Consider the following 26,918-nt stretch of genomic DNA (forward strand, 5'->3'; position numbering starts at 1 on the left):
TTAGAGATATGTGCTGATGGACTTGTCTCCAGAGAGGACAGAGAGGTGAAAGGGTAACACGGATCATTCGCTGACATGCAGTAACGATAACTTTGCACAAGATTAATGTCTGTTGGACAGACAAAAACTGTGTCACTAACACAAGCGGCGTAAATAATTTACTCACAGAACTATCACTTTCCACTGCCTTGCAGGGTGGGGTCACATGACCAAACTGTACTGTATTATTTGGGAAAAAAAACAGTGTGTAAACAGCCTTTGCATATTGTTTTTTAACAAATCAGCATTGCCTTATTCAACCCAAAACCTTACAGCAGCTGGAATTAGATGAGGCTACTCATACTTTATTAGTCCTGTGACGGAAATGAAGGATTTTCCCCAGGTTGTCTCCTCTCTAAACACAAACTGGCTTTACTTGCATGCCACTGTCGGGTAGTATGGCTGTGAGCCATCTTTGTGTACGGTGTTGTCACAGGACTCAGATGACTGCAGAGCAAATTGACTTTCCGTGTGAGTGACTCTTAAGTCAGACGAGGCCATGGATGGGTTCACTCCAGTTTCACATTCTCAAACCAGCCTGAATAGCATCTTTAATTTAAAAATGTATTACTATTATGGATGTTCCGATCCGGGTTTTACGCTGTCAATACCGATGATCTATGAATGAAATCATCTGATACCGATCACATCAGTGTGCATTAAGCGCGTTTTAAGCACAGTGCAAAGAAGATAAACTTCCACTTCAGTAAAATACTCAGATCTGGGGAATATGTTGTGGTTATTATAAGAATAGACTGAAGATAGAATAGGATGAAAGAGTGTGTTATTGAGGAAGTTAACTAGCTTACCACAGCTATTGATCACACACTGTCACTTATTGATTTGTTTTTATTGATTTTCAATAACGCATTGTGACTAGAGGATGTTACCTTTAAGGTTAGCCATTGCTTACGGTCCCTATGTCGTTACATTGATTATTTTCCCTATAAACATGTTTGTGTCTTTTACAGAGAGCCTGACATCCCGGCCTGGGCTCCATTGCTGTACCAGCTGCAGCTGCTTGACGTCAGAGACAAACCAGATCCTTTAAATTTGCTCGTATCTGATCGCATCCGGATTGGCAACCAGAAGCGAGAGCGAGGGAACTTTCATTTCCAAAGGGAGGAATACACCATGGCTGCACGAGCATATTGTATGGCTCTGGATGTGCTGACCACGTGCAGCAGAGGTAGTAGAACCATCTGATCTTTTAGAAACTTCATTAACTGTACCAGCAGTGTTGGAATTGTCATACTAGTAAATAAAGAAGTCATCCACTAAATAGTGAAAAGTTAAACCATCAGTACCAGTGGAGTCAGCCAGCCACATCACTAATCATAACATCAGCATGCACAGTCACATTATCAAAAGCCTGGTCCTTAATTGTTTTGCATAATCACCTCTAATCAATATCCATATTAGTCCTAGCTTCATCTTCATCATGCTAATCATTGGCAAGGGAGAGGAAATGTTGAGTCCAAAACATGGGCTGCCTCATAATTCATCAATAATGTGGGAGCAGCAGCACATCAGTTTATTATTAGCGCATTATGAAGATTACGTCATAAGAGGATGAAAAGACATAACATTAGGTACATCTGCCAATCCAATGAGATCCACTATATGGTCTGTATGGAATTTCAATTTTCATATATTTTTTAAAATCAGTTTGACCTGTGTGCTGGCCTTTATTATGAGATGTTCTTAAGCCTTCTTCCTCTCCCATCGACCAAGCCCCCCCATTACTTTTTTAGAGAGGTGTGGGCAACTATTGGTTTATTTGTTTCTAATATCATTAACAGCAGCCTTTCCTCTGGTATTGTGTAAAAAGATCAAAAATGCTAAAAAAAAATAAAACGGGTCTAGGGGCTCTAATCTCATGTTACAGTGCAAGGTGGCAGTGCATGGTGTGCATCATGCAGTAGTAATTTTTATCCAGCGCACCACTGTGCACAACCGCAAACAGACTTAAACTTTAATTATTTTTTATGAGTTGTGTGAATTTGCTGATTAATGCAAACAAAGAAATAAATCAGTCAGCCTTGTTGACTGTATATTTCTCAAAAGCACCAAAAAAACCCAAAAAAACACCGTCAGTGACTGATGCATGATCGTGCCCGCTGTCTTGTGAAATGCACCGCGTACGTTATGAAACAAATTTAAGATTCCATGGTGCATACTGCAACGTATTGAGAGGGGTGTAATATTTTAGCATGCTTATGTCATAATGCTTGATGCCGTTCTTGTGCTACTTTGCAATTGTACCTAATATTGTGGCCAGTCAATGCAGGTTACCATTGCCACTGTCTGTGTACTGCTAACTGAAAATTAGCAAAATTCTTATATTGTAAGTAGCACATCTGTTTTATGATGACGCTGTGCACCGCTCATGTTACGGAACAAGTTTACCAAGTAACTTTAGATACGATTCAAAATAAAGAAAACCTCAATTGCACCATGTAAATATGCAACTACTACAAATTATAAATATATTTTTTAAGATCTAACTGTTTACATGTGCAATATAATCTTATAATTATGTTATATTATTTTCTGTATGGGTATTTGGTATATGGTGCTTTTTGTGTCTTTCTGCTGCTGTTGAAAATAAATAATTATAATTCATATGGCACGTTTTACACTTAATTCAACTTAATTCAAATAAAAATGCACATACATTTATCCATGATTTATCCATGCCTGTTCTCGTGTTGCAATTTGCAGTTGTAGCTAATGTTGTAGTAGCCGAATGAGTATTCAATGCTTATCCAGGTCTGCAGGGTGTTTAACAACTTCACAAAGCTTATAAACCACAGTGAGCAAACATACCATTAGTTAATTAAATAATCCACCTCCTTATCCAAATTAAAACAACCCAATAAGGATCATGTGTGGATGTATGACAATACTGTAAAGGGTGGGAAAGTCGCATCATGCTTCAGGCTACTAAGAAGTGTTTATTACTGGGGTCAGTGCAGGACTTGAGGAGTTGAGCAGTGACAGCACGTGTTGAAGCAACTTCAAATGAAGCTGTCATCATGACCCCCATGTAAGGACTCCTTCATTATTGTGCAACATTGACTTTTTCAACCCCACTGCATCATCTTCCTGTGGGTGTGTCTGTGTGTCACATCTTAATTCTCAGGGTTTTTTTTTTTTAATGTTTTAATTTTTGTCCCGTACCGAAGTACGAGGTGATATGACCAAACAATGACATAATGGGTACCATAGTAACTGTCAATATAATGATGTGTATACATACCACTACATACTACAAACCAATTTTGTTTTCATTAAAAAAATACCTTAAACTATATTAGGAAAGCAGGAAGTGAACAAATGTAACAGTTTAAATCAGGGGAACATGCGGGATGGTCCAAAATAGTGATGCTATTCTCCCTGAAGAAGTCCTTTGTTACCTCGTACTTCGGTACGTGACAAAAAAAAAACTTAAACTATATTAGGAAAGCAGGAAGTGAACAAATGTAACAGTTACTGATTGTAAAAGTACCAGATGAAGGGGTAGGATTTAATAAGCTTTGCTTCTTCCTACTCCTTTTGGACATGTGGAACTGTGAACTGATTATGTGATGCATTCAATTGTAATCTGATGCATGTTCAAATGAAATAAAACCATTACCATTACCATTACAGATACCAGTGATGGTGGCGTGAAGGAGGAGGAGCAGGAGGTTCACGACTACAGAATCAAGTGTTTAAACAACCTGGCCACCACTCAGCTCAAGCTGGAGCAGTACAATGAGGCCCTCAGCACCAGCCGAGACGTTCTGGCCCTTGATTCCAACAACGTCAAAGCCCTCTTCCGAGCTGGAAAGGTCAGGCCTCAAGAAGTCATTGGATTTTCCCTGTGCATGCGTGGGTTTTCTCCGGGTACTCCAGTTTCCTCCCACATTCCAAAAACATGCTAGGTTAATTGGTGACTCCAAATTGTCCATAGGTATGAATGTGAGTGTGAATGGTTGTTTGTCTATATGTGCCCTGTGATTGGCTGGCGACCAGTCCAGACTATACACCGCCAAAGACAGCTGGGATAGGCTCCAGCATACCTAGTGAGGATAAGTGAGAACCACTGGCCTAAATGAAGCATTTTCAAACATAAAATGGATAAATGAACTAACTAAATGAACTAAAGTACAAATATAAGGAAGAAGAAACATTCTAATTGTGAATGTAGTATTCTACATTGGCCACAAGATGTCAGTAATTGTTCACTGAGACAAGCAGATCACCAGAACAGGCATTTATTGCAGGTTTAAATGTTTAAATTGTCTCACAATAAGCACAATAATAGTCACACAGGGATGCCACACTGGGATGCCCAAGGGGCGAATAGCTGTGTGACTGAGTCTTAAGTTGGCAGCTATCATTAACAACTGGTGGGAGGAGCGAGTACATTCATTATATGACATGTCCATGGTGGTTGTGCTTTGTGAACTTGTCCTCAGATTCTGTCCGACATGAGAGAATACAAAGAAGCAATGGTGCTGCTCAAGAAGGCCTTGAAACTGGAACCCACCACCAAGGTACATCTACTGTACACTATGGATGTTCTAATCAGGATTTTATACTGACATGCAAATAATCCTTGAGGGAAATTGTCCAATGCATGAACAACAAACAAAAAAAATTTTATTCCAACAACTAAAGAACCATATACAAGTTCCATATATACGGATACTGATAATTGATAGCTGTATTTATTTTATACTCGTACTTGGTACTCATTAAAAGTGCTCTACCACTTACCATATAGTATATCTAGAAAAGTAAAGTGTTTTTTTCCAAACATTATTTATGTAGTATGTAATTCTGTTAGATGGCTGCACGTCGTTCAAGTGGTTAGCAGGCAAACCTCACAGCTAGGAGACCAGGGTTCAATTCCACCCTCGGCCATCTCTGTGTGGAGTTTGCATGTTCTCCCCGTGCATGCGTGGGTTTTCTCCGGGGACTCCGGTTTCCTCCCACATTCCAAAAACATGCTAGGTTAATTGCCGACTCCAAATTGTCCATAGGTATGAATGTGAGTGTGAATGGTTGTTTGTCTATATGTGCCCTGTGATTGGCTGGCGACCAGTCCAGGGTGTACCCCGCCTCTCGCCCAAAGACAGCTGGGATAGGCTCCAGCACCCCCGCGACCCTCATGAGGAAAAGCGGTAGAAAATGAATGAATTAATTATGTTAGACTCCAGTGTGTCTCTACACAATGTGCTTAAAAAAAGAAATCAGGAAGGGGGCAAACACTTACACAATATACAACACATATAACACTGTATATTTAATGTGAATGTATTAAAATATAAAAAAATAACACTGAAGCTACTACAGTACTGCCATGCCAACTGGTGCAAAGGTAAGAGAGCGATGGAGTCATCATTCCCAGTCCACATATGGCGTCTTCATCAGAACAGAACGTTCTCTTTCTCCCACGAGCTGTCCATACGTCCACATGACGATCCAGTGACCTGACCCATGTGGCACAGCGCCACTGACACGAGCACAAACTGTGTCTGCACTTGTCTAGACTCAACCAAAATATCTGCCGCCCTGGTAATTACACCCCAGCCAAAAGGCATAAAATACTTTCAACATGATTTAGCCTTACTGGGAGAAAGAACTGGAGTCTGATGGTGATGGTGCAAGACAAAATATGCAAACAGAGGATACTGGACTGTCTCTGGAAGCTTCAGCTATTTAGACTACTTACTAAATCAACCTGATCTTGTTTTGTATTGAAAACTGGGGCTGTGAAGCAGTCAACATAAGAATATTATGTCAAGTTTGAGTCTTTTTATTGCATTTATTATGTTGACCTTTTGCCAATGATAAGTCATGATTTATGCCCCCTGCTGGATATTAGGAAAACTACAACCCCTGTGGAGCGAGGCAAGTTTTCATTTTTAATCTTTCATATTTTGTTAGTTATAGCCTATTCTAATAACAACAATTATTATAACTTCATATCATTTTATTACATTTTTAACATCCAGTTTATGAATTGTAGTCGCACTTGTCGGATTGAGAGTTAAGGATTTGCTGGCCTCTTGTGGACATTAGGAAAACAACACCAAACGTGTGTCATTCAACTTCTATCTGGTTTTTAGTTATAGCTTAGAAATAATAATAAGTATTATTGCTATTATGGTTCTATTTTACTTCAAACATGCATTTTTAACAGTTTATTTACTGTATTTGGTGTACTGTATTTGCACTTGGCTATGCTTTGCTACCCTCTTCCGGACAGTACCAAAACAACAACTAATTATCAGGGTCTGTACCTTTTTGATGATGACGCTGGTGTTAGCACACCATTTTATTTTGGGGGGGGGGGGCGCGGGGCAGACCTAGAACACACTGTCAAGTTCCTTCGTGCCTTGCGCGTCCCCTGAACTTGAAAAAGGGGGGCTTTTCTCATCCAAAAAAAAAAAGAGTCGCGCCTTACGTCAAACCACAGCGCTAATATGAAGGGGATTTCTTACCGGCTGCCTCTTCGGTGTTGTAGCTCCAGCTTGCGCAAGGTTTGGGGCGCAGTTCTGATTACCTTTTCGATCCCACCTGTCTGCAGCCTTACCTGCTAAAAAAGGAAGTGCGCTCTAATGCAAACTCCCAGGTGCCCACTTCCGGTTCCGATTTTTACCCACCTGATCTCCCGTGTTTAATTTAGCAAAACAACATGATAATTGCAACGAAAATTCGTTATTTCCTTAATGAGGGCTATGAAAAGTATTTTTCATTTTTATTTTTTTTCCTCATGTTTGTCTTATCTAAATTATTTTGGACAATGGTTTGATTTGACACACACCAAAGGGGTCAAGAAGGACCTCTGTGTCCTCCCGTTTGAAGTGGAAGACGTGGGCGAGGAGTGGTGGGGAAATCTGGGCTTCCATACTGATACTCAATACATGTTCCTATGGGCTTTATACCAATTTAACGTTTTGCTACCACCTGGTGGACATGAGGGGAACTCCACCACCTGTGGAGACAATGGCTTTATTTCTAACTTTCCAATGTACAGTATTATTATTTTACAGACATTTTTTTTTACATATTTTTAGTGATCCCGGGCCAATCAAGAAAATCTTTGCTGCCATCTGCTGGACATTTTGTAAAGTGCAACTACAACAAACTTTATGACTGGATTTTCCAATGAAATATTCATTCATTCATTTTCTACCGCTTTTCCTTACGAGGGTCGCGGAGGTGCTGGAGCCTATCCTATAGCTGTCTTTGGGCGAGAGGCGGGGTACACCCTGGACTGGTCGCCAGCCAATCACAGGGCACAAATAGACAAACAACCATTCACACTCACATTCATACAGTGCATCCGGAAAGTATTCACAGCGCTTCACTTTTTCTACATTTTGTCATGTTACAGCCTCATTCCAAACTGAATTAAATTAATCTCTTACCTCAAAATTCTACACAAAATACTCCATTATGACAATGTGAAAAAAGTTTTTTTTTTGACATGTTTTGAATTGATTAAAAATAGAAAACAAAAAAATCACATTTACATAAGTATTCACAGCCTTTGCCATGAAGCTCAAAATTGAGCTCAGGTGCATCTTTTTTCCTCTGATCATCCTTGAGATCTTTCTACAGCTTAATTGGAGTCCACCTGCAGTAAATGCAGTTGATTGGACATGATTTGGAAATATAATAACTGTCTATATAAGGTCCCACAGTTGACTGTGCATGTCAGAGCACAAACACCAAGCATGAAGTCAAAAGAACTGTCTGTAGACCTGTGAGACAGGATTGTCTTGAGGCACAAATGTGGGGAAGGATACAGAAAAAATTTCTGCTGCTTTGAAGGTCCCAATGAGCACAGTGGCCTCCATTATTCGTAAATGGAAGACGTTTGGAACCACCAGGACTCTTCCTAGAGCTGGCCGGCCTTCTAAACTGAGCGATCGGGGAAGAAGGGCCTTAGTCAGGGAGGTGACCAAGGCCCCGATGGTCACTCTGTCAGAGCTCCAGCGTTCCTCTGTGGAGAGAGGAGAGCCTTCCAGAAGGACAACCATCTCTGCAGCAATCCACCAATCAGAACATACAAACTCCACACAGAGATGGCCGAGGGTGGAATTGAACCCTGGTCTCCTGGCTGTGAGGTCTGCGCGCTAACCACTTAACCGCCATGCCGCCCCCAATGAAATATAAGTAACAATAATTTCTTATCAACACCTAAACAACCAGACTTCAATAATAATTTATTATTGTGTTATTTTTATTTTACATATTTTTTTTACCATATTTTATATTTGTATTTGTAACAGGTTCTCTTCCAATTCTTGTGGTTTTTATTTCTGAACTTTCCAGTGATTTAATCCATTGTCATTGTCTGAAATGAACAGGCTTTCCATGCCGAGTTGTCCAAGTTGGTGCAGAGGCAGTCAGGAGGGAAAGCCACCTGGGAATGGAAAGCCAAACCTGCACAGGTCCTTGGAGACACCATTGCACCTTTTGTCATTCCATCCAAGAAGCAAACATCAGTAAGAACGCAGCAAGCTACAAGCTTCATCATCGTCTTTTTTAAGCATATTTGTTGTGTTTCAGGGAATCTCCTGGAAGGTTATACTTGGAGCACTGGTGGTGGCGTTGGCCAGCTTAGTGACCTCACTCATCCTGACTGCAAGAAACTGAACACCATCATTCTCTTGCTATTCTACTGTACTATATACTCTTACCAGTCACAGCATTAGGTACACTGGCACTGTACGTACATCTATCAAGCTGTAGCTGGTAATTACCGCCCTGGTCAAAATCTTAACACCAGTTGAAAAATATACCAGTAGCTCCACCGTTCTTCAAAAAGTGGTTTTCCAGGAGAAACATTCCTCCAAGAGGTGAAGATGGCTTCACCAAGAGCATCAACTGTCTGGAAGTGATGGCCATTTTTTTAAACTTCCCTTGCCATCCATCCCCAAATGTTCTCTATGGGATTTAAATCAGGGGAACATGCGGGATGGTCCAAAAGAGTGATGCTATTCTCCTTGAAGAAGTCCTTTGTCACCTCGTACTTCGGTACGTGACAAAAAAACCCAAACTTAAACTACATTAGGAAATCAGGAAGTGAACAAATGTAACAGTTACTGATTGTAAAAGTACCAGATGGAGGGGTAGGATTTAATAAGCTTTGCTTCTTCCTACTCCTTTTGGACATGTGGAACTGTGAACTGATTATGTGATGCATTCAATTGTAATCTGATGCATGTTCAAATGAAATAAAACCATTACCATTAGCATTACCATTAGCATTACCATTAGCATTACCATTAGCATTACCATTAGTCAAGCCAGCATTGTGAACTGCAGCACTGCACTGTTGAAAAACCCACAGATGTAAGCACTCACCGTTTGACAACCCTGCACCATCTGATACTCCACTGTACCACTGAATGAAAAGGCACCCCAGATCATGATGGACCCCCCTCCACTGTTCCAGGTAGAAAACACCTCAGGTGGGATCTCCTTGTCAGAGAATAAACCTTTTCCCTACCTTTCAGTTCTGTTGCGTTGAAGGAGACGAGGTCTTTGGAACCCTGATTAAAACCCCATTAATGTGCAAAATGCATATTCTAGTAATTGTTCAACTGGTCTTAAGATTTTGATCAGGTCTGTATATGAATGAAGTGGATTATCAGTCTACTCCACTTTTTGAGGTTTTATTAGAAAAATGTACAAAAAGAAAATGTGGGTAAAAATACTTACTATCCCTGTTATTATAAGTTATTACCTAAAGTGTATATAAATGTGCTCAACAAGTGAATGTGTTCGGACTGTAATGTGATATTATGTACATTGTGGATGAATTAAATAGATAAGAAATAATGTTTTTTTTAAACCTGTATTTATGAACACTTTGCTGTGTTTATGGTACTGTTTTTAAAAAGGCTATTATTAGAACTATAGTAATTATTTTCTTATATAGCATAACAGCTTTTTCTCATTTTACAACTTCATTCTTGTCATTTTAAAACTTCAGAAATAATATTCCTAGCTTACATTTTGTTCGTCATTTTTTTCATGACTTCATTACAGTGATATTTTCTTCTCAAACGTCCACCCCTTTTTTGTGGTAATAATAAAATCTCAAACTAAAAATAAAAAAACAAAACTAGTAACTCCTATAATCTTATTTTACACTTATTTCTCACAACGATAACATTTTCTATAAAAATACTTTATTCACATAGCATGTGATTTTCTCATATCTAATTTTTGTTTTTGTAAAAAAAAAAAAAAATTAGGTTCTCATGATGAACAATTTTCTCACAATATAATTTATAACAATCATAAATCCGCAAAATGCGTTTTGTTTTTTGTAGTTTTATTAAAAAATGTGTGTTACTAAAAAAAAAAAAAGTGCTGAACAAGAGAATGTGTACTGAGGAGTCATAAGATAGCTTTAAAAAATATTCATTCTCTTGTACTTAAGAAAAAAAAAAAAATCACATATGCTGCTTTTATGATACTAAAAAGTACTAATACAATGGATGTCCCATATTGGGTCTGTAAACTATTAGACACGATTTGGAATCTTTACAGAAAAGTATATTTACAAAGAAATAAATATCCAGCATTTCCCAGTAATAAAATCCTTCATGCTGATCGGAGTGTTTGAGGAAGTTCAGAGTTTAAAAATGTCGTTCTAGAGGTGGCAGCATCTGTCCAAACTTTTTTTTGCATTTTCTGTAACCAGTTTGACCTGAGAGGGAGGCTGATGATGAACCGTTTTCACATTCTTCTTCACTTCCCTGCAACCGAACCAAACAAAGAAAGTCAACTTCGAGTAACAAACACGACATGACAATGCACACGAGGCGCCCTCTGACCTCGCTAGATGGAGCACCGCCTCCACCACGTTGGTGCCATCTTTGGCGCTGGTTTCACAGAACAAGGCGCCGTATGCCTGCAAAGAGAAGCGTGAACGTGTGAGCACCAACATGTACATATAAGACGCGTGTATGTGTTATACACACCGCGGCCAACTTCTCGCCATGTGAGGTGCTGACACAGCGTTTCTGTGGCACTTGCTCTCTCAGGTCTACCTTGTTTCCGATGATGCAAACAGGGACTTTCTCCCCAGTGTGATCCTGGAACAGCACGCATCGCGTTAATTACACATGACAATTGGTCCTTAATTGGTTAGGACTTTACCTGGATCTGATCCAGCCAGCTTCTGATGTTCAGGAAGCTGCTCTCTGAGGTTACGTCATATAACAGCAGAACGCCGTGAGCTTTACGGAAGTATGACGTGGCAATACTCCGAAACCTGCATGGAGGTAGTACACCTTATACGCTTAGAAGGCTAGCTGGTTATAAACATTCTCATTTTGTTCACACCAACAATTATTAAGGCCACACTGCTAAAGGTTGGAAGGTTGACATTCACTTGTTAAACACCTAAAATTACTTTATTCTCACAAAATACAACTGTGAAACATTAAAAATAATGAATATATTCTAGATTTTATTTATTTTTATCATGATTTTTAAATGTATTTATGAATGTTTTCCTAAAAACAACTTATTAGTGTTTTATTATTATGTTCTCATCTATCCTCATACCAGTAACCCAACTTTTTAATATGCTAATATTCAGACTTTTTACATATAAAAACATATACATATATATATGTATATACACATATATATACATATATATATACACATATATATACACATATATATATATACATACATATATATACACACACACACATATATATATATATATACACACATATATATATACACACACACATATATATATATATATACACACATATATACACACACACACACATATATATATATATATACACACATATATATATACACACACACATATATATATATATACACACATATATATATACACACACACATATATATATATATACACACATATATACACACATATATACAGTGAAGAAAATAAGTATTTGAACACCCTGCTATTTTGCTATTTCTCCCACTTAGAAATCATGGAGGGGTCTGAAATTTTCATCGTAGGTGCATGTCCACTGTGAGAGAGATAAACTAAAAAGAAAAATCCAGAAATCACAATGCATGATTTTTTAACAATTTATTTGTGTGATACAGCTGCAAATAAGTATTTGAACACCTGTGTATCATCTAGAATTCTGACCCTGAAAGACCTGTTAGTCTGCCCATTAGAAGTCCACCTGCACTCCATGTATCATCCTGAATCAGATGCACCTGTTTGAGGTCGTTAGCTGCATAAAGACACCTGTCCACCCCATACAATCAGTAAGACTTTAACTTGTAACATGGCGAAGACCAAAGAGCTGTCCAAAGACACCAGAGACAAAATTGTACACCTCCACAAGGCTGGAAAGGGCTACGGAGCAATTACCAAGCAGCTTGGTGAAAAAAGGTCCACTGTTGGAGCTATCATTAGAAAATGGAAGAAGCTAAACATGACGGTCAATCTCAATCGGAGTGGAGCCCCATGCAAGATATCACCTCGTGGGGTCTCAATGATTCTAAGAAAGGTGAGGAATCAGCCCAGAACTACACGACAGGACTTGGTCAATGACCTGAAAAGAGCTGGGACCACCGTTTCCAAGGTTACTGTAGGTAATACACTAAGACGTCATGATGTGAAATCATGCATGGCACGAAAGGTTCCCCTGCTTAAACCAGCACATGTCAAGGCCCGTCTTTGTTTGCATATGACCATTTGGATGATACAGAGGAGTCATGGGAGAAAGTTTTATGGTCAGATGAGACCAAAATAGAACTTTTTGGTCATAATTCCAATAAGCGTGTTTGGAGGAAGAAGAATGAAGAGTACAATCCGAAGAACACCATCCCTACTGTGAAGCATGGGGGTGGTAGCATCATGCTTTGGGGGTGTTTTTCTGCACATGGGACAGGACGAGTGCACTGCATTAAAGAGAGGATGACTGGGGCCGTGTATTGTGAGATTTTGGGGAACAACCTCCTTCCCTCTGTCAGAGCATTGAAGATGGGTCGTGGCTGGGTCTTCCAACACGACAACGACCCGAAGCACACAGCCAGGAAAACCAAGGAGTGGCTCCGTAAGAAGCATATCAAGGTTCTAGCATGGCCCAGCCAGTCTCCAGACCTGAACCCAATCGAAAATCTTTGGAGGGAGCTCAAACTCCGTGTTTCTCAGCGACAGCCCAGAAACCTGACTGATCTAGAGAAGATCTGTGTGGAGGAGTGGGCCAAGATCCCTCCTGCAGTGTGTGCAAACCTGGTGAAAAACTACAGGAAACGTTTGACCTCTGTAATAGCAAACAAAGGCTACTGTACCAAATATTAACATTCATTTTCTCAGGTGTTCAAATACTTATTTGCAGCTGTATCACACAAATAAATTGTTAAAAAATCATGCATTGTGATTTCTGGATTTTTCTTTTTAGTTTATCTCTCTCACAGTGGACATGCACCTACGATGAAAATTTCAGACCCCTCCATGATTTCTAAGTGGGAGAAATAGCAAAATAGCAGGGTGTTCAAATACTTATTTTCTTCACTGTATATATATATATATATACACACACACATATATATACATATATATATACATACATATATACACACACATATATATATACATATATATACACATACACACATACATATATCTATACACACATATATATACACACACACACACACATATATATATATATATATACATATATATATATATATAATCCTGGTAGTTTACAGACTCTGTCTTCCAAATATTAAATAAAAATGTGTCCATATGTTTTTCTCCAGAAACTATTATTTCTGTAACACAAAACTTTATTGTTTTTATTGCTATATTAAGACTTTTTCATGAAATGTTATCATGTTACTATCAAAATATTCTGACTTTTTTCCAGAAAAATAACCCATAATATTTTCTCAAACATTTTTTTTTCTTGTAATTCATTTTCCAAATAGTACGGCCTTTGTCACGAAAGACAGTGTCCTTTTATATTTGGACTTTTTTTTTTTTTAAATCATAATGAAAAAAAAAATCACAAAACCATTACTGTTACTATTGCTACTTACTATCATGACTTTTTCACCAAAACCATGCATCCTTAATTTTTCAATATTTTGACTTTTTCAGCTAAAAAAAATATTCTTATTTTTGTAATTTAGATTTTGTTTTATCTAAAAAGTGTAATTTTTTTCACTATTATAAAACATTTTCCCCACAAAATAATGTAACCTTACCTCTATACTATTTTAACATTCTCTATAAAAATCACATTTCATTCTGCAAAAAACATTTTTTACAAAACTTTTTTCCCCCCACAAGATAATGTGGCTTCATTCAATATTGCAATATTTTTTGCAACATAATGTTACAACGGCTTTCCGAGAAAAATGTCAATGAATTAATGCTTACCTCTCCTGTCCAGCCGTGTCCCATATCTGCAGGTTGGTCTTCTCACCATCCACAAGCATCTTCTTGATCTGGAAGTCAACCCCTGACAAAACAACACATACTGAACATGAGTTTCAATGACATGATTCCATGATGCTGTATTGGCGTGTTCTTTAAACGGCCAGAAGTATCCATGCTTAACTAAAACGTGTAGTTTCTGTCGCTACCCATAGTGACGCTCACCCAGTGTGCTCTGCATGTCGGTTTTGAACTGGTTGAGCGTCAGTCGCAGCAAGAAGCTGGACTTTCCTGCTCCTGCGTCTCCTGCTAATACCAGGCAGTACATCGGCACCGTGTTGTCCACGTCAGACAACTCTTCAGGAAGCTTTAGGGGACAACATAAAAAATGGAATAACCATAACTATAATAAGCAAGGTCCATACTAAATTTGTCTATACAGTACAGATAAATGAATTAATATTATCTCTTATACAAAGACAATAATGCTCAGTGCTAAGGTAATAATTCAACAATGTGTTTATTATTGTGCTTATAGTTTGCATGACATATTGTGTAATATTTTGGGCACCAGCTAAATACTAGAAACAGTACTTTGTGTTTACATGTGCATTATTATCTTTTATTATATTGTACTGCATTAGATGGTGCAGGTGTACATCACTTCAATATGCGCCTACCTCTATCGGAAAAGCAGGTAAGTGTTTCCGTGATGATGCAATAGAACTTCCTCCGCTCGGCGCCACTGACAGCGCCGCTTCCGACCTGGCATCCAACAACTATCGCGGACGAGGAAAAAAAAAGGAAATTTAACATAAAAAGTACTCCAGAATGGAAATGTCCTGAACTCCACAGACCTCGCTATCGGAATGGACGCAGGAGCAACTGTAGTGTACGGTCTCCGAGGAGGCTCGGCCATCGTCGGTGCCAAAGTCGCTGGCCGAGCTCTCGGTGGTGTCCGTGTGTAGAGAGACGCCACTGTCCAGGTATTTGTCAGCCCACATGGACACGTTGGACAGGACGGAATGCCTGGAATCTACATTGGACCTGCAACACATATATTCATATATCATGATTTCCTTCAACTTTGAACCCAGCGGTACTTATACAGCGGCACGGCTAAAATATGACTTTGTTCCAATCTTCTCAGAGCTACTACGACAAATTATTACTAATATGATACTGTGTCACTTGCGAGTCAGTAACGAAACAATACGAGACAATAATAAAACCCATCAAAAATTGCAGGTCATTACTCAATACAGTATAACAGTCTGACTCGCGACGTCATCTTACAAAGATCGCTAAATTCAACACACAGTAACTTAACACTCAAAACGTACACATGAAAAATATACAAATGTACAAGTTAAAATAAGTTTTGAATTTTAAACTCATATTGGTACTTGTGTATATTTAGCTGTACCTTTTGAGTGTCAGGTTGCTGTGTGAGGATTTTAGCCTTTTATCTAAGATGTCACCATGAGTCAGACTGTACAAATGTACAAGTTAAAATAGTTTTTAATTTTAAACTCATATTGGTACTTGTGTATATTTAGTTGTACCTTTTGAGTGTCAGGTTGCTGTGTGATGATTTTAGCCTTTTATCTGAGATGTCCCCATGAGCCAGACTGTACAAATGTACAAGTTAAAATAGTTTTTAATTTTAAACTCATATTGGTACTTGTGTATATTTAGTTGTACCTTTTGAGTGTCAGGTTGCTGTGTGATGATTTTAGCCTTTTATCTAAGATGTCACCATGAGCCAGACTGTTATATTGATAATGACCATCTGCGATTTCCAGTGGGTTGATTAGACTAGATTAGATATACCTTTATTCGTCTTTCAGTGGAGAAATTTGGCAAGTTTGTTTAGAGTTTTCTCACAAATCAGTTTTTCCACTCCAAATTTGTGGGTTTGGCTTAAACACAGGAAATTACAGCACTTCAATTGTTCATGTAGATACATTTTGAGTGCACTTTTAGTTGATGAAAAAGCACTTTTTGTGGTTTGAGCCTGTTAAATGTATGAAAATATGATTTTATTTGTCACTGTTAAGTGTTTGAAAATATATGCAGTGTAAAAAAAAAATCTTTCGCCACTTCCTTGTATATTTTCCAGCCCAACTTCATTCAACAAGATCTTACCCGTCATGTTTTAGGGTGCTCTGCCTGATTAGTTCCCTCCTCTGAGCAGGGTTTTCATTTTTAGGCGAGAGGCTCTGGAAAGGAAATGGTGACGCTTTGAAAAGTTTTCTCGTCATGCTTGTTTGTCCTTAGGAGTAATTACAGCACCAAGCGTGAAACATACAGTACCTGTTCTTTCTCCGTCAAGGTGGAGCGCAGCCCGTCGTTGCTGTCGTACAGCTGCTGGTTTATGTCCCTGCGAGAGAATGGTTGTTTTGACTTTTTATAGGCCTTTATAACAAGTCCATAAGGTTTTTTTTTTTTACTTACTGTAGAATCTGAATGTGACTGGCGTACGACTGGTACTCTATCACCATCTTCTTTAACTCATTTGTTTCCCTATCAAGACAGACCAGTTTCCTTAATGTCACAATTATACAAAATTAAAAAAAATGATTCAAAATGAGGTTAATAAGATATGGAAAAAGTGAACTAGTTGCACACAGCCAATATGAAGCAAACATTTCAACAATGACACTACAGATGGTCCTCGGTTTATAGTTTCTTGCGGGTACGAGTGTGCGCCCATGTACTAATTAAAAACAAACTTAATCCGTTAACACAAGACGTACTCTATGTGCGGTCATTTTTTAAAAAGGTATAAAATGTCTGATTTCATTATGCTGAAACATATGACTAAATAAGGCATTAACTACCATTTATTACATATTAAACAAGTTTATGACAATATATTCATTATACAATACTTATGTCTAAGTTACTCATGTACTTACAGTAATTTTTAATCTTTAATTTGATCTAATGTACTATGTACTATGTACTCATCCCCAAGCTAATTTCTGTAGACTCATTTATTTATGTATGCACTGTTTATATGACTGTAATCGCTTTTAATCATATATATATTGAACACAGAAAGTGAACAAATTATTACTACAGCGGTACCTTGGTTTTGGTGATTAATCTGTTCCAAAGGGTCTGCCCAAAAACCAAATTGTAGAAAAACCTTAATACATTTTCCCCACAGGATATACAAAGTGAAATGCATACAAATGAGAAATGAAACTGGCACTTTCAACTTTCTTTAGCCCCATGGTGGGTTATTTTGCAGCAAAGCTCAAGAAGAAAAACACACACCTGTGGTGTAACTGTGTTAGTTAGCAAAGAACTACAGAGTCAACTGGTGAAGACATCATAGATGGGCAATGGAGCTTTGAGAAAATGACTTCCATTTGAGAGCATGCCAACAGGCAGGTTTTGTAATAAAGACACGTTATGAACACAGTTGGACTCACACAGTGGAATAATAACGTGAGTCGCGAATATATGGGATTCTTGTTTGGGCACCTGATTCCATGGAATGCGACGTGGGAAACAGACAAGATTTTGTTTTATTCCATTGTCATGTTTATATCTTTTGCTATGATTGAATTTTTCTTTTTTGTCCTGGAGAATGTGAACTTGCTGCAAACCAGTTTTTTAACCGAATCAGGTACCAATAATAGTAATACAATTCTTGCTTTAACTTATTCATTTTCTACCGCTTATCCTGAAGAGGGTCACAAGGGGTGCTGGAGCCTATCCCAGCTCTCTTCGGGCGAGAGGCGGGGTACACCCTGGACTGGTCGCCAGCCAATCACAGGGCAGATATAGACAAACAACCATTCACACTCACATTCATACCTATGGACAATTTGGAGTCGCCAATTAACCTAGCATGTTTTTGGAATGTGGGAGGAAACCGGAGTACCCGGAGAAAACCCACACATGCTCGGGGAGAACATGCAAACTCCTCACAAAGATGGAATTGAACTTGGGTCTCCTAGCTGTGTGGCCTGCGTACTAACCACTCTACCACCACACAGCCATTGCTTTAACTCATTCAATACCAAAAATGTTTTTATAAACCCTAATGCCTGATCCCAACAACATATTTATACGTCTTTTACATTTCTGGGGCATAAAAAGGTGATGACAGCTCCCAACTAATGCAATTTACAGTCACTAAGTGGCAGAAATGTATTTGAGCTCTGCAGAAATCACATGGACGGAAGAAACACGGATATAACGGGAAGGAGGAAGTGATAAGCGTGTGAAGGAATGTAGCGTGCAAAATGTTGGGCATTGTAGGGAAATTCTAACGCATGGTGACACACACACAAGCACACAAATAGTTGGGTTCAAATGTGAAAGTTGTAAATAGTTCATGGTGTTATCTTTGTACATAAATTGTCATTTTGATGTTGTGGTATAGTTTAGATATTTGAGCTGTCACAAAAACAATATTTTGTGTCAAAAGTGAAAGTTGTGCTTGAAATTTATCTTTTCTGGTTTTCTCCCTTTTTAGTCGGGAACAGATATCTTCCTGAAACGTACTCATGTTCCATTGCCGTTTACTAAAGAACAGAAAGAGGTAAAAAAAACAAAACTTGTATTTTCTAATGAAAGACGGGAGTCTAATCTAGGTAGATTCCGTGGTTTTGCCGACATACATCACAACATTCTGTGTGCTTGAAAGATCTGATCAGGTACTGGAAGTGTTGTCTTTTAAAAGTTGTCTTTGATTGAACTAATAATAATAATAATACATTTTATTCAAAAGCGCCTTTCAGGACATCCAAGGTCGCTGTACAGGAGATAAAAACACCAGTATAAAATACAAGATAAAAGACAACAAACAATAAATAAGAGCATACAATAAATCGGGAGAGGGGGGACCATGTGAAGCTGTTAAAGGGAATAGGCAAGTTTGAACAGAACAGAACTAGTTAAGTACGGCTGTTTAATAAATGAAATTAATTATTAGTTTGCTTGGACATATAAAAACTGACATTCAATCCCATAAAAACCTGGGCGTACAAAAACTGAGGTACCAATGTAATCACTGATACAGACAAGGGGTAAGATTAAATCTGCTCTGTTTCTCCATACTCCTTTTCAGAAATGCTGATTGTGAAACTGTTAGTGTGAAATGTACTCCAAATTATATAAACTTAAAGTAAAATAAAATAACAATTGTCAAGACAAACAAAATGACACAAATGAAGTTTTAGCCCTCCCAAAGCTGGGATATCGCCTCTCACCTTTCATGCTGAGCCTGTTCGTCGACGTACTTGTTCTTCAGCTTGTCCAGCTCTGACTGGAGGACGGCGATGTTGGTCTGCGCCTCCAACAAAGACGAATGCAGCACTTTGTTCTCCTGAGGCAACATGTTTGGGGACATAAAAATGAAATAAGTAGTAAGTAGCGGCTGTGTTGACTTCGTCTAAGGAGATACTTCCTCCCACTGAATCAACAGTACCTGTGTAAGGTCATCTATTTGTTGGTTCACTTTGAGCTCCTCCCTCTTGGAATGAGCATAGTGAGAGTCCTCTTGGCTCTACGGGAGACATTTAATTACAAATACCCTAACACAAACACTAGCCTTATTTTTTGTTCTCATACATGTGGGCATATGTTGTGACATTGAAAATATATATACGTATATATACTCTTTTCAATACAAATTTCCTCATCTACCTAACAAGTTAACTATCTATCCAAACTAACCATCTGTAGAATCCATCACCAGCATCCATCTTTCCATCCTGGTATATGTATGTGCAGACATTTTAACTGTTTCATTTTACTATAAATGAAACAAACATCCTTGTTTCTCTCAAAAATTTCAGGCAGTTGTCATGATTATCATTTTCAGTTAAAGCAAACAATGGATCTTGTAAAGACTCTTAATGTTAATTAGCTATTACACAAAAAACTGGTTTGTGCAGCTCAGCTCTGCAGTCCATGCACGTGACCTGCGAGCGGAAAAGAGAAACAACTTCGCTAATTGAGATTCCATTCAAAACAAAACTCAAGAGTTTAAAGCATTGGTTGCCAAACTGTAATTCCAGGTCAATGTGTATTTTGCATGGTGACATTACGATAACGTTTGACATGAGCACTGATAGATAAGAAATCATCTAACATATCTTTTCTTCCAATCTGGCGTCGTTCCCTTTGATTGAATTCAATGCTATGCTTTAAATGCTCCATATTCATTTCATACCAAATTGAAAAGGGAATTTTAACAATCGTGATAAAGCAGTATCTAATAAATATCACGTCATTTGGGCTGCATGTACATGTCAGGGTGCGTTTGCTGTGAGTGTCCATGAATGTATCAGCAACTTGTGCCAGAGGAGTCATGTGATGCACCTGAATGCACCATTCATAAAAAAAGCTAGCACAGCACTGAGAACAGTTTGCTAGTTTTTATCCCGTTTGTCGAGTATGAAGTGTCTATTATCTGACATGACTTTTTCCATGATGTACCAACTCTAAAAGAACATTCACCGCCTTCTTCATAGTATTATGAAGTTTTTCATCATCATATAATATTATATGTATTACAATATATATTAATAATATATATAATATTATTATATTATATTATTATTAATACAATATTATATATTATTATTACCATAAATTATTATCATAGTATTTAGTATAGTAAATACGAAAATACATACAACCAATTTTAACAACATGTTTATTACGATGAAAAAAAAATATTATTTTTCTCTAAGGGGGTCGAGTGGTTAGCGCGCAGACCTTACAGCTAGGAGACCAGGGTTCAATTCCACCCTCGGCCATCTCTGTGTGGAGTTTGCATGTTCTCCCCATGCATGCGTGGGTTTTCTCCGGGTACTCCGGTTTCCTCCCACATTCCAAAAACATGCTAGGTTAATTGGCGACTCCAAATTGTCCATAGGTATGAATGTGAGTGTGAATGGTTGTTTGTCTATATGTGCCCTGTGATTGGCTGGCCACCAGTCCACGGTGTACCCCGCCTCCCGCACAAAGACAGCTGGGATAGGCTCCAGCACCCCCTGCAACCCTTGTGAAGAAAAAGCGGTAGAAAATGAATGAATAATATATACATTTATTATTATTATTATTATTATCATAAATAATTATCATAGTATTCTGTATACTAAATATATATATAATATATATATTATTATCATAAATAATTATCATAGTATTTTGTATAGTAAATACAAAAATACATACAACCAATGATAAAGTATCTTTTTAAAATGTTTATTATGACATATACTATGTATATTATTTTCCTCTACGGGGACCCGAGGATTCAATTATTGGCACACATAGTCACCGCTTGCAGAAGACACAATTGCAGGGGGATTTTGTGTGCATCTTAACAAGAATAAATGTTCAATGCCTTGCATTCATTCTTGCTCATTCCTTGTATTTAAGTTACCTGAGGGGGAAGTGGGGCTCATACCTTTAAAAGTCGGTCCACCGTGTCTTGCAGGTCTGCAATCTGGTTCTCATGTTTCCTCTGCATGGTCCACAAAACTTCGTCCATTTTCTTGCGCTCCTATCGACACCAAACCGAAGCGGTCAGTGAATGTGAATCTTTCATCCGGCATCACAAGAACTCACAGCAACAACTTGAGGGAGGAACAGGCTTCACACAAGAAGAATCAATAAATGCTGAGGTATGCATCCATCCGTCCATGCGGGTATGCTGGAGCCCATCCCAGCTATCTATGAGCGAGAGGCGGAGTACACACTGGACTTGGTGTGGCGTGTAATTATTGTTAAACTCACCTGAGTCCTCACTTTTTCCTCTGCGCCTGCAAGCTGCTGCTGTATGTCGTCCTCCATTTCCGACAGCCGGGTGCTGTTCATCTCCTCGGCACTGTTTCCACACACACACACACACAAAAAACTCAGCAATGGAGGTAAAGTGGAGGAGGCTGAAATGATAAAGAGTGAACGGCTGACTGTCGAGGAGGTCTGTGGTGGTGAAAACAGACAATGTTTTGAAGATATTAAAAAAAACTGGCAGAGCAACACTTTTTAAGTCTTCCTACTTCCTTGAGCGAGGAATGTCACCATTGCCACGCCTCGTACCTCCAAATCACTGAGGCAAAACAGCTTTGACAATGAAGAGGGTCTAAAAGTTCTTGTTCTGGGATTGGGCTGAACATTTTAAGCTACAGTGCCTTTCACAAATCTCAAGCAGCTTTTTTTCCAACTTTCATTTGTGACATTTGTGCGCTAATGAGCTTTATTGTTCAACCTGCACATCAGGAAATACAAGAAACCTCACTTATTTCTTTCCTCAAACCACTGGCAGCGTATACAGTGTTTCTCACAGTGTTCTTAATATAGAACATTATGTAAGTAATCTAATTAGGGAAAAGCCATGACAAAAACATGACCTTGGTGGCTTTGTGATGTCATCAAACCAAGAAAATGTTGCCTGCGTATGTTTATTTGTATGGAACAAAGGCATTCCATATGTGGAAAAAATATTATTGATTCAAATCATACACACACACACACACACATATATATATATATATATATATATACATACACATATATACACACACACACACATATATATATATATATACATAACATATACATACATATCTACATACACACATATGTATGTGTATATACACAGTAGATACACACAAATAAGCTACTACTTGAACATGTTGTATGTATTTAAAAAAACTGACTTTTTCCATGATGTACCAACTCTAAAAGAACATTCACCCCCTTCTTCATAGTATTATGAAGTTTTTTAATTTATATATTATTATTATACATATTATAATATATATTATATTATTATGATTATACTTATCGTAGTATTTTGTATAGTAAAATGTACATACACACATACGTATATGTATATATACAGTAGATACAGTATATACACACAAATAAGCTACTACTTGTACTGTGCATCCAGTAGATCCATGATTTTTTTTAAATGCACATACATTCTTTATGTATTTACAGTGTATTTATATGTTCTTATTACTTGTACAATTATTTCATTTTTTTTAAAACAGTGAATTGTATTGCATCGTAATTGGAATGAATCACATTGCACTGTAATGGAGTGAAACGTATTGAGTGAAGTGCCTTTCCACCTATTTTGAATGTACTGCATACTCAGGCAAGTAAATGGTTAACAGTAAATGTTCGATAGGTTTGTACAAACATTGGTTAAAAACATTCATACTTCAGCAGACTTCAATTTAAAGCTGCTGACAAACATGCCGGCAGAAGGCCTGAAATACATATTAACCAGGATGTTGGCTGCTCATAATAAAAGCCATTATAATGTTTACAAATGGTGCAATGCTCAAGTCATCTGACAGAGGACTGATCAGTTATATATAGTATACAGTAGCATGGCATGACCCAGTAACAATATGCCAATATTGTCCAACTCTCAATTTTCAATACCGGGACATGAGAGTCCATAGAAAGCACAAAGCAAGTGGCCTTGTATATGTGAATAAAACTGGTGTCATTCAAGTCAACATTAAAATGTCCATCACCTGTATACTGCATTTTTAAAATATCGGTTTTCATTATCCGGGAAAAAATCTGATGTCTACGATATCATATTTTTATTTTGACATTCGGCCGATAATTATCGGACTTTATCGGTAGCGATTATTTATAGAAAAACATTAATACTTATAGTATCTATTTATTATCGCTCATGTAAAACCTTATGAAATACACATTTTTGAACCACAATTACTTTTTGTAAAATTCAGTTCAGTAGTTTAAATGAAATGAAATTAAATGAAATTAAATGAAATTAAATTAAAAAGATTAAGTGTGTAGGAGTAGGGGGTACACGGCTGAAAAGTTTTGGAACCACTGATTTAAAAGAATACATGAAGATGTGTTGGATTCTTCTTACCGCCTCAAACTGGACCCCAGCTGTTCACATTCCAGTCGGTTGTCCAGGCTTTGGCTGACCAGGGAGCAGACGACTTGCTCATACTGCTGCAGCACGGAAGTGTTTACACTGGCCTGAATGGTCTGGTAAAGATCAGCCAGTTGCTTTGTTAGACTGTAGGAGGAGAATACATTACATAAACATTATTAACCAGATTTTGCTATTTAACCAGGCTCCATACCCTAAAATGCCCAAATTAATACATTCTTATATTCGCTGGGTGAATAATTTTATAATAAAAACAAAACACACTGGCATTAAAAGCTGCGGCTATAGACAACCTCTTCATGTATTTATCATCTCCAATCAACGCCGATCTGGGTACCGTGAAATGGTATTATTTTTCCAGAGTGGGAAAGGTGTCGTGGACAGAGGGCTGCACGTCGGTCGAGTGGTTAGCACACAGGCCTCACATCTAGGAAACTGGAGTTCAACTCCACCCTCGTCCATCTCTGTGTGGAGTTTGCATGTTCTCCCAGTCCATGCATGGTTTTCTCCGGGTACCACATTCCAAAAACATGCTAGGTTAATTGGTGACTCCAAATTGTCCATAGGTATGAATGTGAGTGTGAATGGTTGTTTGTCTATATGTGCCCTGTGATTGGCTGGCGACCAGTCCAGGGTGAACCCCGCCTCTCGCCCGAAGAAAGCTGGGATAGGCTCCAGCACTCTCATGACCCTCGTGAGGATAAGCAGTAGAAAATGAATGAATGAATGTACGGACAGCATACAAGTAATGTATTATTAAAGCATTCTAAGTATAATAAACAAATTAATGTTTCACAAGGAAGCTACACTGAGTGAATCATTTAATGACACACTGTGCAAGTAATTAATGTGTAAAACAATTACTCAGACAATGTTTTATGGAAATTGGCAGTAGTCAGACGTTACAATTATCTTATCATGTAGAGCATGTGTGTCCCAACTTTTTTCAGGAAGGACCGCATGCAGAAAAATTGAAGGATGTGAGGGGTCACCAAACATGGGGGCCGATACCTCCTGGAAAGATAGGTCTCAGCCGGCCTACCAGCAGACTCTAATCTGTGTAAGCAAGTGTGAACGCAGATCGCACTAATAGACCAAAATCATCAAGAAGTAATGCATAAATACAGTGGAGTCCTTAAACAATAAAGCTGAAAGATTAATCTAAGATTAAAGACGATCAAATGAAATAAAAACAGGATTTTCACAAAGCGTGAAAATCAAAAGAAGTGTTCTTTGGAATAGTGACAAGAAATCAACAAAAACTGCAGAAATTCAAGGAATTCTCTTATTCGGTCAAAACGCATTTATTGTTTACAGCAGTTGTGAAACACACCTGGCTATTTATAGCAACGGGCGCTATTCATTTTAATTTGGTGCTGTCATCAGCAATACGGGGAACCTTTTGCCTTTATGCAATTTCTATTCTTGTACAAAACCCACTATAGCAACACAAATTGTAGTAGGGTATGTGACCTGCAAGACGTCATGTTGTCCAATAGAGGTGCAACTCTGGTCTGCACAGCTGACCAGACCACACTAACGTGACCATAAAGTTATCTTTTCTTTTTATTATATATTTTTGTTCCGGCCAGAGGACTTTAGTCGTGTGAATATACCCTATGCTGGAGCCTATCCCAGCTGACTTAAGGCCTAACCCTGGGAGGAAACCAGAGTGCCTGGAGAAACTCCTGACTATGTGGCCTGCATGCAAACCACTCGTCCACAGTGCGGCCACCCTAAATATGCTAAATCCAAATCAGTTGGGGGTCAATATATGCTGGGCTATCTGAAAAAAAAAATCCACATCTTAGATACATATTACAGCCGAAAAGGAAACATATTATGTGTAATAATACATCTCATTAATATTTTTTTACAATATGCAAAACCGATCAAAAACGGACCGAAAATGACCCCCGGGCCCCACTTTGGACACCCATGTTTATGTCAATTAACTCCATATGGTGAGAGGCGGACACCTAGCTGGACTTACCTATCAGGCAGAACACTTTCAGTGTCGAACCTGGCGGCGAACTCCAGGTTTGCGGTTGAACCTGGTCTCAAAGAAGTCGGAAAAACCTCCTGGAACCTGGACGAGAACCTGCTGTAGTCTATGCATCCGTCGTCGTCTGCTTCGAACTTCCCGAATAGAGTTTGGACCTCGGATTCTGGAACGTTGAGCTCCCGGCAAACCACAGTGAAGTCCTCGAACTCGATTTTACCCGACTGGTTCACATCACAGGCGGAGAAGAGCCTCTGCAGGTTGGATAGCTCCATTTTTCCCCCCCACACTTAAATCCTCAAAACTTCAACTGAAGAGTTCATTTGTTCCCCACATCCTCAAATGTACGACAGGTGCATCTGATTGGCCGAATAGATGTCAATGGGAGGGTTTTTGGCTTGGTCGAAGTAGCCGGACTTCCGCTTCCTGCTCAGACCTGTCAACTTGTGTGACGTCATCAGCGTGGGTGGGCATCTCCTACCTTTTTACCTTCAAGGTGTGTGTGACGCAGCCAGGTTTTTGTGGGG

General features: G+C 38.5%; 2 protein-coding genes across 2 annotated transcripts in view; one reads left to right on the top strand and one right to left on the bottom strand.

The window, feature by feature from the left end:
• fkbp16 (FKBP prolyl isomerase 16) overlaps nt 1-10,118 on the top strand; it is a 29,190-nt gene extending 19,072 nt beyond the window's left edge. The window contains exons 4-8 of the mRNA XM_058076068.2: nt 1,011-1,228; nt 3,694-3,875; nt 4,506-4,583; nt 8,412-8,549; nt 8,614-10,118. Of these exons, the coding sequence (XP_057932051.2) occupies nt 1,011-1,228; nt 3,694-3,875; nt 4,506-4,583; nt 8,412-8,549; nt 8,614-8,700 (703 nt within the window). The 3' untranslated portion in view covers nt 8,701-10,118. The remainder of the gene's footprint in view (nt 1-1,010; nt 1,229-3,693; nt 3,876-4,505; nt 4,584-8,411; nt 8,550-8,613) is intronic.
• A 231-nt stretch (nt 10,119-10,349) lies between these two features.
• On the bottom strand, nt 10,350-26,772 carry rasef2 (RAS and EF-hand domain containing 2). Its single transcript, XM_058076067.2, has 17 exons — nt 26,383-26,772; nt 24,363-24,515; nt 22,229-22,319; nt 21,900-21,995; nt 19,908-19,985; nt 19,690-19,805; nt 16,916-16,984; nt 16,775-16,841; nt 16,607-16,680; nt 15,316-15,505; nt 15,139-15,237; nt 14,684-14,825; nt 14,462-14,543; nt 11,218-11,332; nt 11,040-11,153; nt 10,893-10,969; nt 10,350-10,814 (listed from the first exon to the last, which is right to left on the bottom strand). Exons 1-17 carry the CDS (start codon nt 26,664-26,666, stop codon nt 10,709-10,711), a joined length of 1,953 nt encoding a protein of 650 aa, XP_057932050.2. The 5' UTR covers nt 26,667-26,772; the 3' UTR covers nt 10,350-10,708.
• Between the last annotated feature and the right edge of the window lie 146 nt (nt 26,773-26,918).

This window comes from Doryrhamphus excisus, linkage group LG1 (genome assembly GCF_037039965.1).
Source record: "Doryrhamphus excisus strain RoL-2023G ecotype Guam linkage group LG1, RoL_Dexc_Guam_v1.1, whole genome shotgun sequence".
Classification (NCBI taxonomy): domain Eukaryota; kingdom Metazoa; phylum Chordata; class Actinopteri; order Syngnathiformes; family Syngnathidae; genus Doryrhamphus; species Doryrhamphus excisus.

Coding starts and splice junctions, on each gene's coding strand:
- rasef2 (XM_058076067.2), bottom strand. CDS start 26,666: ATGGAGCTATCCAACCTGCAGAGGCTCTTCTCCGCCTGTGATGTGAAC. Junction 15,506..16,606: donor AGCACCCTAAAACATGACGG/GTAAGATCTTGT, acceptor TATGTGTTGCAG/GTCCAATGTAGATTCCAGGC. Junction 14,826..15,138: donor TACCTGCTTTTCCGATAGAG/GTAGGCGCATAT, acceptor TGTCCCCTAAAG/CTTCCTGAAGAGTTGTCTGA.